Below are 16,800 nucleotides of genomic sequence, written 5' to 3' on the forward strand. Positions count from 1 at the left end.
GAGGGTGATTAGGTTTCTAACGCTCCAGGTATGCCAGTTTTTATTCCCCGGCCAAAGGTCGGATACTTTTCTCACAGGCCTCGTATCATCAACTTTTTATAGATGTATTATCAACCATAATATTAATTTCCATGTTATGAATGAATGATTTTTTACGTACTAAGTGACTGCTTTCGCAGCTGTTAACTAGATTGTGAAAGTGACCATATATATATATATATATATATGTCATAAAGTAGGCAGATAAAAGAAAACTATTCAAATGTTAAAGTGTAATAATATAAATAATGACTGAAACAATATATGGTAGTGTTGGTTGTTTATCTCAGTCTTTTGGGCCTGCATCAGTTCTTCTTCTGCAGCAGAATACAAATTGTATCTTCTACACTGGCTTCTTGAGTTATTGGAATATAATAAACACACACTAATAGTTCTACATTAGATGGCCAAAGGGTTTTGTCAGTGTGGCATTTTTAGATTCACCGATTTTCTTCAGAGTAACCAGATAGGATAAAAAAACAGGAGATCAATTAAATACTATATCATGGAATAAAGATCTGACTTTGAGCTGAGTCGGACTCCATGAATGACTAAACATAAAATCGTCATTTAATTACCTATCTAAATTTTAATTTGTTTCTAATCCAGAGGACCACCAAGTATCTCCTCTGCATATTATAATACATTTTCTTATTTTAGTGCCCCCCCCCTCCCCAGTGGCACAGCAGTATGTCTGTGGAATAACAACGCTAGAAACCGGGTTTCAATATCCGTGGTCGGCAGAGTACAGATAGCCCTTTATGTAGCTTTGTGCTTAACTACAAAGAAATCTATTTCGAATAATATAAGACTCTTAGACATAAGCCTACACCTTAGTCAAACATTCTAATTGTGTGCTATTTTCTTATATGTAACCCTCATCTAACTCTAAATATCATAATCGCATTAACTATATGTAGCAATGGTGATATTATTACTGCCCTAAAAAAAATTCGTCCATGTCATTTTTAAATTTAAAGTTTACTTAAAACATCTACACAGCACTGTAGTGTTATATGATAAACTCCTTATTATACTATAATAATACACATTTAATTAACACTGTAGAATTGGCTACTAAACTTGGCAATTTTTGATTCTCTAGTTACACATGTCTTGGATTATTTTTATTTGGTTCCACATGTGCTCTGTTATGAGAAATATTTCCACAGATATGCATAGTGGAAAACACTTTATACGTGTTGACAGTGTTATTAACCACTGGCGAATCTTGTTGTACCTCCAGGATTTATTCTCTCAGTTTTGCTTTTGGGCTAACCCGCAGTGACATTGGTAATTAAGCCATATTGTGAAAAATGATGATATTGAGATCTTTACTTGGTCATTGTACTTTATGGACAATTTATCACAGAGTATCTGGAGAACACACTAGATAATTCAGTACTTTAGTTCTGTGACCAGAAGACTTCACTAATCGTATAGTGTATTCGTCTACCTTTGATTCTTTTGATTTTAAAAAAAAAAACTTTGTATATATTTTTTTTAAACATTTTGTCCAGTCTCTTTCTTATTTTACTTCAATCATGGTCTAAGTTTCAGATTTAATCTGCGATACATTTTCTGTTGAACTTTCTGGTACTTGCATTTACTACTCTTGTATGAACAGGAAACCTGTGTAACTGATAATACGACTTATATGCATACATATACAAATTATAGAAAACAACGGAACGAAAGCTTAGAATTAACATAACAATTTAGGGTTGAAAAAAATCTGTACTTACGCATGTATATAAGATGTAAGTGAAAGCTTTCATTGAAATTGCCTAGTTGACCAAAACAGGCAAAACTTCCATCATAATTAGTAGTTGGGTGATTAACAGTAAATCCTTGGGTTGGATCAAAATAAACTTCCTCTCCAGTTGGAATTATTTCATTACCTCCATTACCAATCTTTACAAGGGTAATATTTGCCTTAGAATTGGTAGGTAGACAAGAAAGTTTTAAAGGCTTAGGTGGAGAAACAAGCATAATATAATTTTGGTCATGCGGCAAAAATATATGAGAGTCGTCTGAAAGACAAAAAAAATGAAATAAATTACATTATTATATATTATTATCCAAATACTGCAAATAACGTAGTTAACAAATATGATTTAGAAATCTCATTCTAGTAATACCATATTAACATATTCTCAAGAAAATATAAATTTTTCTTTTCTTCACACATATATTGATATTAATAATATAGAGATGAAAAACATTCTTTATACACATAGTTCTTACTGTGTGGTGAAAAATACATAAACCAAAATGTAATCAATAACACAGGTTGAAATATTAGACCCATCAACTTCATAAGTTCTTGGCACTTGATAAGAAATACTAACATCTTTATCACACTGAGATTTAATCACATATAATAAGAACAATATTCCAAGTCTGATGTTGCCATTACAAATACTTCTTCTACTGTAGATCATGCCCAATTTGATGGTCTTAATACACATAGTTGCAATGGACTCTATCTCTAATAGAGTTCGTTTGGATTATTTGGTAAACATGATACCGAGCCCAGTCCATGTAATGATAACGAATTAACCTATTTCTTCAATAACGTTCGTTACATGCCACGTTCACTTTGACTAATACGTCAGTAATCATTAGCACAAAATTCCTTGATTGATATAAAATGCTGACTAACTAACTGATGAGCATACAGAAACATTAATTGTTACTGAATAATTTTATTCGAGTAATTTTTTTCTCGACCAACAACTACTCGATTCCTCAACTATGAATACTTCAATGAACTATTAACCACTGAACGCTTCTTCATTACTCATTATTCATATTTATTACTAATGCACTAATCTAGATATTAGTCGAAACTTCTAGATTATTACATCATCATAATGGTCATAATCTTCTTCTAGCAAACATCTAAATCAAAACTTGAAAAATATAGCTTACAAAATATTATTGATTAACAACACAGCGACGAATAGCAATGCCAATCTGAAACAATACATTTTGACAAACTTTCCACTGTACATGGACATCAACTTCTATTACCACTTTTAAGTTAACCATCAACACAAAAATCAATTGGAGCCACACCAGAGGACTCGAAAGTTTTTACGTTGAATGGGATCACTGAAGCTCCAGTTTTTTAGATATATCTTTCTCAAGAAAACAGCACTGATTTCGAGGCATGTCTAGAAGTAAGTCTGCATCATCATCAAGTTTTATTATATTGCTATCAGTACCAGAAGACATGCCCAATTTAATACAAAAAGCTTATGGGTTACAAGGTTCTTTTGCTTAACCACTGTCTTCATTTTTTATATGAGGATATTGATCCAAATTGGCTGTGTGGCTTTAGAACTCACTATTATCCTCTTAACTATATTGTGGAAATATTTCTGTTATCGTGGATAACACTGAAGGCAACCTCTTTCGAAATATGCGTTCTTTGGCTTTATATTTCGTAACAATATCACTTTAAGAACGTATTTCCTTTAGAAAAGGCCGAAACATATGCTTCTAGAACATGAGCCTTATCCAATTGTGAATTTGCTGTAATCCAACTATAATGGTGCTAAACATATCGTATTTGGAGACTTTACTCATCTATGCAGCATGCTACTGTATTAGCAAACTGCTTTAACAAAATTTGATTAACCCTCTGTATTTATCAGTACTAAGATATTTAAGGTGCATTAAAAGCACTTGTATTGTTCAAGAAAATTAAACGAAAATTATTTGATTTACAAGAAAGTAGAATATTATTTGATGTGAGAATTGAAGCATTATTATAACAGTTTTAAGTAATTATGGTAAATTATTTTTCTGCATTTTTTCAAATAGTTACTCAAATCTTATAACTAATAATTAAAGTGATCTGCTGTAACTGTAAGTTACACTAAACATAATCAAAAACTGACCGTATTTATATATTGGTCCATAACAGTTTTCAAGGCATTTCTCTTTAAAATGAATATCTATAATTTAAATTATAAGTCTTGTCAAAATACTTTACTTAAAAATAAAATCACTCAAAGTTATCAATAAAGCCATGGACCAAACCTACTGAATTGATTATACAATTAAGAACTTATTCAACGACCCCTAGCACTTGACGCTTACCTATGTTAGGGCACTCACTAACCCTTTAAAATGCTTAAAACTACAAGGGATGATTTCAAAATACGTCCCATAATGTCTCAAATGAAAAAATGGCTTTCTCAGCCATGCACACTTGAATTTAATGCACTTTTATGGGTTTCAGAACCTTTGTATCATACAAAAGAATAAAATGAATAGAGCTACGCAAATATTTTCTTTTGTAAAGAAACAAAAACAAACAATCTTACCATTCACAAACACGTATAAGGAAGTACTGTTTTCTCTGCTATTTCCAGGTGAAATTGTACCTTCATAATAGCATGTATATTTTCCTGTATCAGTATATACCATCTCTTTGATAACTAATGTGCTAAAATACTGATTCAAGCCTCTGGCGAGATCAAATGACTGGGACTTGTTTATACAATCTTTCTCCTCTTCGGCCCTTAAATTCTGTTAGTTGAAAAAAAAAAACGTTTTTAATTGTTGATATATTAAAATGTATTCATTTGTATTGCGAATGTTTTATTATTATTAGACCTATTATATATTTTAAACACAACAATATCTTAGGGATTTTCAAGAATTAGAAGAGTGTATAATAATAGTATTCCAACCACAATATATATTTGACATATATCCATCGCCGACGACGCGTTTCGCCCAATTAAGAGCTCTTTAGGTCGACTGGGATACAGGAAACATAGTTGTTGTCGGAACACTGTTTATACTGACCATGTCTTATGACAATTATAATTAGAATCATACTTCTCCAGCTTGTAAAAGACACTCACAACTGAAGTTTCTTTGCCAATTAAGTGTTTACTTATTTGTTTGCCTTCATATCAAGTCTTGCCTTCATTTGACCACTACAAATCAATACCTCAATCCTTCTATATCCTAGGTTCTTAAAACTAGTTCTTGTGAAGATCAAGTAACAGTGTGCTTGATTTATTCTTGGATTAACACACAGTAGAATGTAAGGTCATGTAAAATATTACAGTTACAATCCTTAGAAAGCTAAGTAACGAGTTATTTTTTTGACAAAATCTTTTCTCTTCTATATCATAAATTTGTAATGGTCTATGCTGTCAATTTAGTTTTTTTAAGATTCTATTGAATTACATTTACAAATAAAAAACATCACAATCAAGTCTTTTCTTTCAAAGGGGACCAATGGACGACTTAAATTTACCAAATACTTTTTAGATCCTAAATTCCAGGGTTCGATTTCCCGCAGTGAATAGAATGCAGACAGCCAATTGTATAGCATACCACAAAGAAAACGACAACATCAACTTTCTTTCATCCACATCTTTTTTTGTAGATGCTTTATGTTCCCTAGCTGACATGTCGATATTCCACTGAAGAATGAACAAAGCCTGATAAATTAAGGTTTCTTGGAAATACCTGTTGTTGCAATTTTCTCGCTAAAAATACAATATGGAATGTGAATATACTTAAAAATGATATGTTTATGTCACTTTCCAAATAAACAGTAGTATTATTTCGTTTTTCTACTTAAAAAGTTTTGCATTTCTAAAATCAAGTACATCAAACATAGATTAATTGGTAACATTAAGGCATTTGTAAATGATCATAAACAATTTTATAAGTTTCTTTTTCTAAACTGTTAGATTCTGTAAGATAACAATTTCTGTTTAAATTTGCTGGTATGCACATGCAATTATCAAATGTTTTGATTTCAAGCTATTACCTCCTGGTGGTTCAGCAGTAAGAACTGGGGGCTTATAATGCTAAAAGTCGGGTTTTTATACCCATGGTCGACAGAGAATAGGTAACCCATTGTGTATATTTGTGTTTAAAAACAAAGAAAAAATGTTCGTGTTTGTTCGAGAAGTTTTGCTCCCTGTGGATGTGATTTATGTACAGTCCTTTCCTAGAGTAGATTTTCTGTGGTGTTCACAAGAATATGTCGAGTAGCTAAGTTCTGCATTGGTAAATATACATGTTATTGCATGTGAACAGTTAGGGAAGGCTGCTTTGCTGCAGAAGAGACGTCACAAGAAAACATTTAAGGAACATAAATTCCATTGTAGAAAGTGGATATGGGTTTGGTACATATCAATGGCATGGAGGGAGCTTGGTTCTGTTGGAATGGTCCTTACTTCATGCCCTGATAGACCAGTCCATTGAAATATAAGAAGAAAAAAAATTTTGTGGCGTAAATAAAATTCTAGAGAACATAGTCAAACTGTGGCCATACGTTACTGGCCAGCCTCTAGTGCACTGGCATGACCAGGAACCAGATGTCGAGACTGTCGAATCAGAAGATGATTATAGTAATGTTACACATCATCTCAGCTCAGATGAAGAGGAGAAAGATCCTGAAAGTATTTTACCTGGCTGTGCTAGATAAATCAGATGAGGGAGTTCCCAGCAAAGATGTGCTGGGTAGCTATAATGGTTGGCATTCCTTTCTTTCCAAGCTCTAGATGGTAGTTCATGATGAAATATAGGAATTACATTATGAAAACATGTTGACAGTTTGTTAATCACAATCTTAATGGGACCAAAAGGGTGTTGTGACCCTTCCTTTCTGAGTTATGAAGAAGAGTTTTATTATAAGAGATAACCATATGGTATTGGATAATAGCTGCTCAGTTAACACAATTGAGGAGAACTGGTGCTAATAGGTTTAATACCTAGTGCATCAACAGTTTACACTACTGAAGATTATAGTTAGAAGTTTGAAAACTCAGTTGAAAAGGCTTGGTGACCCTTGCTTTCCGAGCTAATAAGTGATTTTTCTGAGGCAAAAACATTATAGATGTTTTAAGAGAATCACTTATCTTAGCTGAGTGGTGAGAGGTCTACACAAAATACCACAAGGTACTTACTAGGCATTTTTCAGTGCACCTGAAAGGTGTATACATTCTCCATATGCAATGAGGAATTCTGTTTTGGCTGAGTGCATATTGATATATACTATAGTAACAACACAAATATTAATACTACTTTTCAAGACTTTTAGCTAAAAATCTCAGTTTGCAGAATTCTTTTAGTTATTACTTATTTTGTGATGCCTGAAAAAGACAAACTTGTGTAGAGTAGTTTGACTCCTAACTATTAGACCAAGCTACCAAGAAATATCTTCACAAAAGTAACCCAAGATGGTTGAGGAATAATTTAATAAGGAGCCCAAGGCAGTCTACTGTAAGCTATTAGTGTGTCACAATCTATAGTGAAGATATATGTGTATAAGTAAATACATGCGTGTGGTCCTACACAGATGTACAAACATTACATGAAATCATTTGTGAGTGATGTATAACATGAATGGATAAAATATATAATGAACACTACTATTTATCAATATATTAATGGAAAGAAAGAACTTGATCCGGATGCTAAGACCTTGTGATATGAGGTTAACTGTGATTACTGACCTACAAGACATTATTTGAAGATACAATATAAATTCATATTTTAATTAATTCTTATGTAAGAGTGTTATAATTTTTACATTGAAATATTTGGCATAAAATGAATTTTTATGGAAGGATAAAAGTAACAGAGAAACTCACACTATGTTTGTGGGTAACAGTTGTACCTATGATTTTCAGTAATAGTAGTGCTTGATATATCCACAAGATCAAATCAAAATGTTTACGAATGGGTAAAAGTACAGAAGTATATGAAATTTATATACAGTAGCTTAAATATCATAACAAATGTAAATTTGGTGTACCCACTGTTTTATATGGATATGACATTTTTAATAATAGAGATTGAAATGTTTAGTAAAAGACACAGTTTTTTAAACATTTTCTAAACATTGTTTCATTACAGACCGTAATTGTACTTGGGGAAATGGAAGGTAACGCCCATATAATAAAAACTTTGTAAATTGCACCAAAGCTGGTATTAAACTTGTAACTGTAAAAATGTTCCTAAGATAAAGACAACTTAAATATTTGTGGATTCTAATGGCCAGACTTAAGAGTCAGCTCATGTGTGTAAGAACCAGTGTTGCAGTCCTTTCCTTTCCCCATTCCTTTCCACTAGGAACCAAGAACTTTACCTAACAACCAAACTTCAGTGGAAGAAGTGTTTGTTTTGATTATGTTTTGCTTAATCATATAAAGGGTTTCATTTTATGCATGTTTTTGATTTAATAAAACACATTATATTCTATGTGATTGTCTTTTGAGGGGTTAGTTTATTTTTATTTTGCACTGAAAGCGTTATTATGTATTATTCCTTTTATGTAACTGTGAAGGGTGTATTTCGTATCTTATGTGAAATATGCCATTTATGTAACGGTATTTTGCATAATATTGAAGTTATGATTTGTTTATTAAAGGGTGTGTTTAGTAATCTCTATTCATGTTAAACGGTTTTCATTTTGATTTATTTTATCTGTCTGTATAACGTGTTAGACAATCTCTTTCTAAAGTAGTTGATAATCATTCTTAAAAGATCATTTTAGTATGTAGTTTTCTATGTTAAACTTTTTATACATACGTGTGTACTTACAATCTTTGTTAAAGGGTTTTCTAAGTATATATATATCATTTCACTGTTTAAAAGCTTTGTTTGTTTGTTGTTAAATGGAAAGCTTCACTGTGACTGTGCTGTGACTATTAGAATAATGGAAACTCAATATTTAACATTATAAGCCTATAGTCTTACTGCTAAGATGAGGGATGGGGCAGTTTAAAAATGTTTCATTTTCGTGTTAATATATCATCAAGGTGTTTTCTTTTTTATTAAGATTGCTTTATTATTATTTCATTATGTATTAAATTAGGCTTGAAATCTAGTTAAAGCGTTTTTGACTATGCAATTTATTAACTGTTAAAAGATATTTTTATGGTGAAACTGTGATTAATCACATTTTTTTTTGTTCAAGTGTTGTGATGTTTGTTTTCAGGGTAGAGAAAAAGTCAGTTTTACTGGTTTTAAAGTTAGAATCAATTGTAAGTTAGAGGACAAGTCTGAAGTAGAGAAGAGAGAAAAGTGTGATATGTAAATATACCATGCATTTGTATCTTCTTGTAATATTATAGTATTTATTTTAAATTTATCATTTTTTCTGTATATATGTAAGTTTCACATAACACATGGTCAAGAAAGCTGCTAAGTGAATTTCATTTTAGTTGCTTTTGTTCCTTTGTTGTTCTCTAGTACATAATATCTGTTTTATATTGCTACAATATTGCATGTCGTGCAAGGATTTTGCCAGCAGTGGTGTCCTTCAATGGTAGATCAAGTGATACCTAGAGGTTTTGTTTCTTATGAAAATAAGAAATGTTGTATTTAGTTAGTTTGGTACATGGATTCAACTTAAATGGTTGAATTTAGAAAAGCAAGTACACACACACACACACATATTGTATTGTGTCTATGTCTGTTATAATAAAGTTGTTCACTTCGTGTTTCAATTTGTGTATCTTAACCAAATCTTCTGATATTATCTAAACCTACCTACCACCCTAAGGTTTATTCAGTTTACCTGGATATACCACAAGTGTACATCCTGAGGTAAGAAGTAACTCCTTTACCATCTTTGGCAACCAAACATTAGCTAGAACCCAGCTTGCCCACAATTCAGCAAACGATGATGACACTACATGTCGTCCCAACAGCCACTAAGTTCGAAGTACCAGCGACATCAGGAAGTCAAGAAAAAATCAACAAGCATGCCACATGGGGTTGTTCCATTAAGAAGCATAACTTACAAACAATGTGTCTACACTTACGTTGAGACTATCATGTAGTTTGGCCAATGAAAACCTTCCCAGTTCTGAAGGCTTTAGAAAGATCTTCCAAGTGCTGGGAAGGTTTACCAACACCTACATCCCTAAGGGCACCAGCCATTGGAAGAGGAGATCACAATGATTCAAGGCATCAGAATGGTAGTGAAAACATTGATTGCTGTTATGCTGCCACAAAATGGTCCAGGACTCAGATCCAACAGTTAGAGAACCCACCTACCATCCTGCAACTGAAATAAAAGATCATACCATTTTTCAGCAAATACAGGCTATAAAGTGGCACTGTCAGGAGCAAGCAGCCATGTGGACAGACGCCTGGGTACTTTATATCCAGGAAATAGATCGTCCAGCCATTGGGCTTAAGTAGGTAAAAGGTTCCTGTTTTCTAAGCAACTTATCTAAATATATGTGTATTTTAATTCCTGATTTAACTTATTTACTTGATTAGATTTTCTTGTATTATCATTCATATTATTTCCATTGTAATATGTGGTAATCATTCTGTTTTATATATATCATCATCATTGAGTTTTTTTATATATGTATATTTTTGTTTTTAAGGAGTTTCATCTAACTGTTTTTATAAGTTTGTATATAATATTTTAAAACGTCTTATAAAGAGTTTTGTTTTGTGTTTTGAGGGTATTGTATATTTTTATTTTATAAAGGATTTTGTTTTTGTTCACCTTTTTCGATATTTTTAGGTATTGTAACGGCATTGTGTTTTTTGTAAAAGGTGTTTCAATTCTGTTTTTTTCCCACATATTTTGTTTCCCTATTGTGTTGTTTCAAGTTTGATATTATGACTTGTATTTTATGTTTGAGTGATGTTGGTGCACTCTATTTAGTTTCTATTTTATGCTTTAGTTTGCTTTTGAGTATCATTGATTTGTAAAGTTGTGTTTCCTGTTCAAATGTAGGTGTTGTAGTGAAGGTATTTTTTTAAAGGGTGAGAGTCCCCAATTTCTTAACCGATAAATGATATATTTACCTCCGGCACATCATTGAATATTTAGTCCTAATAAGAAAAGTTAGTCAAGGAAATTACTCACGGATTTAGGCCTTTTAGCTCGAGTGTTATCTGAACTTTATTGTGGGAAGGATTGCTGTAACGGCTGTAAACAAAAGCTGGTATACATTTGGACTATGATCCAATTTAGAAGTGATTAGTTTTTAGAGGGTCAAGGTCACGGCATGGTCACGAAAAATCAAATCCCTATCTGTTAACATGGAGGCTGATTTTTCACACAATGTTTGCTACGTAAGTCTATAATATTTTCGTATTTTTTTAGAGCCGAATATGATCAACGCTGCATGGTGAAGGTATGCATTCTACTGAGCGTCCCTCTAGTTTAATTGATTTTTACATTTTAAAATTCAATATAGTCACGTTGGCCTGAAGATAAATTGAAGAGGAAAAATGTTGCATTCATGCATACCACATGTTTCCTACCCCCTTTAGTTAATATATAGATATTTTTCCAACTTTTTCTGCACATCATTGAATATTTAGTCCTAATAAGAAAAGTCAGTCAAGGAAATTACTCACGGATTTAGGCCTTTTAGCTCGAGTGTTATCTGAACTTTATTGTGGGAAGGATTGCTGTAACATTGAGCATACTGCATAGAAATCGATAGTGATCTTTCACGTTGGCAAGTAAGGTGATGCCCCAAGGATATAACAATATATATTGTGAAGTAAGAGTCACTGTCAGTTATGTGAGTAGCACCTTCTTCCTAAGAATAACGGTATTGTTGTTATTATTAAATAAATTCATGTTTTCTTAGTCTTGGATAGGATGGTTTTGAAAATGGAGATATATGTAGATTTACATACCATGCAGGTATTTCTCCAGGAAAGACGCCACATGAATACATCTATCTTTTCAGCTTTGATTGTGTTTGTGTTGAATTAATGACTGTTTCACACTGTTTACTCTGTGTCAAATCTCTTTCTTTGCATCAAACTCAGTTGAGGTTAAGAAAGCTAAAATTGTTTCCCACAATTAATATTTTGGAGAGCTTTTTGTTTTTCTGTGATTCTTGCCTAATTAGCAACGAGAAGTCAATGAACCTGGGAATACCACAAACATATTAAAACAAAATAGTTGCATTCTGTTACTTATCTTTAATTAAACATACGAAATAGTTTTATGTTGTTCAAGACTACACAAGCAATTATTACTATATAGATGTGTATATATAAGTTCAGTGCTTTCAATTTTACTCCAGAGAAAGATAAAAAAGTTTCTCAAATAACAATTTTATGAAAGTAGTAATCAACACATCAGAAAAATAGTTTATCTAACAAGAAAAGAAAAACAATAACTTAAATGAAATTAATATATATATTATCTAAAAATATATATCTATAATTTTTAAAGATTGCAGTAGCAGTTAATAAAAAGGTAATCAGCCTTTGAATTATCTGTTTATAGAAACACCATCCACTGTAGTTCCACTAGCCTTAGTAGCACACTTTTCGAAGTAATACCATCTGCCCATAGAACTTAACAATTTCTACCTAATAACATCATCTGCCTTTCTAAAACACATGTAATACAATTAAATGTATAAATTAAAACTAGATACGTAAGTTGAGACAAGTTGAAATCTGTATGCAGTCCTTCAGAGGTATAGTAATATTGTCTGCCTATAAAAACACCACCCACCTCTGTAAAACACGTAATACAAATAAATATATAAAAATCTATAAAAATATGTTGAGACAAGTTGAAATCCGTATGCTGTCTTATCCACCTGTAGAAACTCCATCCACCTTTGTAAAACGTATGCAATATATAAGCAAAAACTATAAGGTTGATGTGATTAGAACAGCAGATTGTTTTACTTATGAAGTAAAACTGTAATTGTGATAATTGTGAAAACAATGTTGTGTAAATTGGATTAAATATTAATTTTAAAACTTTGATTATTACTATAGCATTGATCTACATCACCCTCTGGTGGTTCGCTCACGAACTATCTGGGCGTTCGTCATGATACTAGAGTGCCATCTGATGCTACTTCGTGGCCCTAGCAACGTGCCCTCTAGTGCCACTTCGTTGTACTATAATGTCACCGCCCTCTGGTGTCTATTATATAACAGTTATGTAACCTTCAGATGTTGGAATAATTTCCATATTACGTGACAGTTATCCTCTGACCTCCCCTCACATAGCGACTTCCACTCTTTGGTCACAGGATAGCTCTCTAAGTACTGAGACCTTCGGCTATTTTAACTTTAAATTGAAGTTTCTATTTTTCATGAGATTCGTGTTTTAATACTGAAACATCGAGATGACACCTTTTTTATATTATATTTTCTGTTCAATAGCCATTTTCAACCAGAGAATCAATATTTCTTATTACTCCTTAACTTAGTAACTCTTAACATAGCTCAAACAAACATTTGTTTCTCATCCACTCAATTTCACAATTTCATGATGATAAAAAAAGCATTCTTTCAAAAAGTGCTGTGCTTTCTATAAAAAGAAATGTATTTTCATATAATATAATGAAAGTTAATGTTTTTACCACAGCAAACTGATACAAAAACTTAATTGATTTAATATAGTTTGAATGTGAAAATTTGCACGTATCAAATATATTTGGGTGAAATAATGTTATTTTGAACTAAATATTAGCTTTTGAAATTAAGTATTTAAAGCATTTTTGCATAGCCACTTGCATGAGTTTATAGTAGGTAAATCCACTAACTTCAAAATATGTATTATTTAACCAAAACCCTATCTGATTATACTAGTATTATTATGTAGGTTCAGAAGGCGTTAAGTTTTTCCACCCTCCAATTTTGAATTTTCCGTCTGCATATATTGATGTGCCATCCAACTCAACACTTGAAATTCAATGTGAAGGAAGGTATAAATTAGCGTGGAAACTGCCTCAAAATTTGGTGAATATTTTTTCTTTCTTTGTTTGTAGATAGTTCAAAATACTCATATTAGGGTGTCTCAATTTGTAATTACTTCATCAATGTCTAGATTCAATTACATATTTTAAAAATGTAAATATATTACTTTTTTGTATTAGTTTTGCATAATAATAAAAGTGTTCTTGATAAAATATTTCATTTTATTGTAGTTTTCATTTATAAATCTAGTTGTATTACAAAGGTTGATGGTGTTTTTATAGGTAGACAGTGTTACTATAGGCAGATGCTGTTACAAGGCGTATTGTGTGTGTTGTAGAGATGTGGTTGGTGCTACTAGGCAGATTGTGCTATTAAGGTACTATAGGCAGGTGGTCTAACTAAGTATAGTTCTACTAGGGTGGAACACTTATCAGTAATTCATTTCTATTGCAAGTATATTGCATAACATCTATTCCTGAAAAGGATGCTTATCTAAATCTCATTTTTACCTTTATAAGTTGATTCGTTTCACTATTGTTTAAAAGATCTATGCAAATATTTAACTATTACAATTCTTACCTTTCTATAGACGTTTTGACAAATATTTTCGAGATTTTTCTTGGTGACTGAAACTTTATGCATAAAACTTTATGATTTTAGAGTGCAACTTATAAATGAACTTTCTTTATGCATAAATCAAAACGTCTGGGCCAATTATCTTACACAGATTTCTAACTCATGCAATACTGTCTAAGAGATCCAAATCAAATGGCATTGATAAAGTTTGATAGTTAATAAATACAAAGGGCAGGAGAAGTCATCACGTTGCTGATGCATCCCAGCTGTTGGCAAATTTATAAAGCTTGACGCTTGTATTTGTCTAAGGCTAAAAAAAGTAATATTTTCATTTCTATAAAACTGACAGACAAACCAGAAATTTTAGTTCCATATCTTTCAAACTTCACTTTATGTACACTGTAACATTTAATTTTATTTGTTCACCAAAGCATCAAATACAAATTTTAATTTCACAAATGAACATAGTTTATAACCAAAAAAGAGTTGGCAATCATTACCATTAAAGGACCTATAGTTATAAATCACTTGATTATTCTTTTATGTTTTATAAATCCAACATATTTACTGTCTATCATAACAGAATATATGTTACAATTGCTGGTTTGTTTGTCAGTTTTATAGAAACAAAAGCATTACTTGTTTTAGCATTAGGTAAGCACAAGGGTCAACCTTTTTATACTTTCCATGATCTGGGACGCACCAGCAATGTTACAACCTTCCCTGCCCTTTATATTTCCTAACTATCAATGTTTATCCACACTATTTGAGGTGGGCCTCTTAGATGGTATTGTTACGTCTCCGTTCGATAGTTAATTTTCAGTAACTTCGTTTCGACGAAACTTTAGCGACACAAGTCCTTTCTTAAATAAAGCTGGTTTATTCTTTCTGAATACAACTTTACGATACACTTAATTTCAACAGTCGCTCTGAAACAAACACTATAACTCTCAACGAACTTCTCACGTGTTCAACTTCAACAATACTCTCTGACTGCAGTTCAATTACTCATTACTCTCTGTTCCCGTCACGTTGTGACCATCTTATATATACCAGACTACCCTGAATCTAGTAATCTCCCGATAATTCACGAAGGTTCGAAAGAAGGAGTGGCGTGATACTATTCACGTGACCTCGCTGACGCAACAGTATTAATGTGAGTTAGAAATCTGTGCAAGATAATTATTGCAGACTTTTGATTTATGCCTAAAGAAAGTTCATTTGTAAGTTGAACTCTAAAACCACAAAGTTTTCTGTATAAAATCTCAGTCAGCAATAGAAACAAGTTCTAGACAAAATTTGTGAAAATGTCTACAAAAAAGCAAGAATAGTAACAGTTAAAGATTTACATAGATCCTTTAAACTTTAGTAAAACAAATCTACTTATAAAGCTAAATATGAAATTTAAATAAGCATCCTTTTCAAGATGAATCAATGTTATACAATATACTAGTTATAGAAATGAATTAGCGATAAGTGTTCCACCCTAGCAGCACGATATTTAATAAGACCACCTGCCTATAGTACCTGAGTAACACAGTCCACCTAGTAACACCAACTGCCTTTATAAAACACACAAAATACACACTTCAAAAACTATAAACATAAGTTGAGACAAGATGAAATCCGTATGCAGTCCTATCTGTCTATAGAAACATCATCCGCCTTTGTAAAATGCACGCAACATATAAGCAAAATCAATAAAGTTGATAAGATTAAAATAGAAGATTGTTTTATTTAAAAGTAAACCTGTAACTGTGATAATTGTGAAAACAATGTTATGTAAATTAGATAAAATATTAATTTCAAAACTTTGATTGTCACTATAAAGTTGATTACACTTTGATCTACATCGCCCTCTGATGATTCGCTCGCAAACTCTCTGCGCTGTCATTATAAACGCGCCCTCAGGCGCCACTTCGTGGCCCAAGCAATGCGCCTTCTAGTCTCACTTCTTCCTCTGGTATCTAGTATATAACAGTTATGTAACCCTCAGTTGTATATAGTACATAATCCTAAGGTGTCAACATATTGCATAATATTTATGTAACTTTCGGGTGTCACCATAATTTGCATATTGCGTAATAGTTATGTAATCATTAGGCATCCTCCTGGCAGATTACAGATAGCCCATTGTGTAGCTTTGTGCTTAACTACAAAGAAAACACACACACACATGGTGATCCTCCGCTGAGACTAACCTCACTAAGCCTCCCTAACCACTGGTCTTAAAGATGCAAGGAGAAACTACAAAACACTAATATTTCATTCTTCTAGCGACTATGTTACTGTTGCGTCAGCGAGTCACATGACTACTGTGACGCAACGTTTCTAGAACTATCATGTACTTTGGCGAATGCTCTAGTATTTACTAGATAGGGTAGGCTGGTCTATATATAAGAGGGGGAAAACGTGACGCGGGAAGGTAATGTAATGTATGTGTGAAGATAGTGAGTAATTGAACTGCAGTCAGAAGTATTA

The 16,800-nt window shown here is 32.2% G+C and overlaps 1 protein-coding gene across 1 annotated transcript in view; it reads right to left on the bottom strand.

Annotated features, from left to right (window-relative positions):
• Positions 1–16,800, bottom strand: part of LOC106468131 (mast/stem cell growth factor receptor kita-like) — an 86,501-nt gene that overhangs the window by 52,457 nt on the left and 17,244 nt on the right. Inside the window, exons 4-5 of the mRNA XM_013928543.2 lie at positions 4,377–4,581; positions 1,785–2,072 (exon numbers count right to left, since the gene is read on the bottom strand). Coding sequence (XP_013783997.1) covers positions 1,785–2,072; positions 4,377–4,581 — 493 coding nt within the window. The remainder of the gene's footprint in view (positions 1–1,784; positions 2,073–4,376; positions 4,582–16,800) is intronic.

Source organism: Limulus polyphemus, unplaced genomic scaffold (genome assembly GCF_000517525.1).
Source record: "Limulus polyphemus unplaced genomic scaffold, Limulus_polyphemus-2.1.2 Scaffold2884, whole genome shotgun sequence".
In the NCBI taxonomy this organism is placed as follows: Eukaryota; Metazoa; Arthropoda; class Merostomata; order Xiphosura; family Limulidae; genus Limulus; species Limulus polyphemus.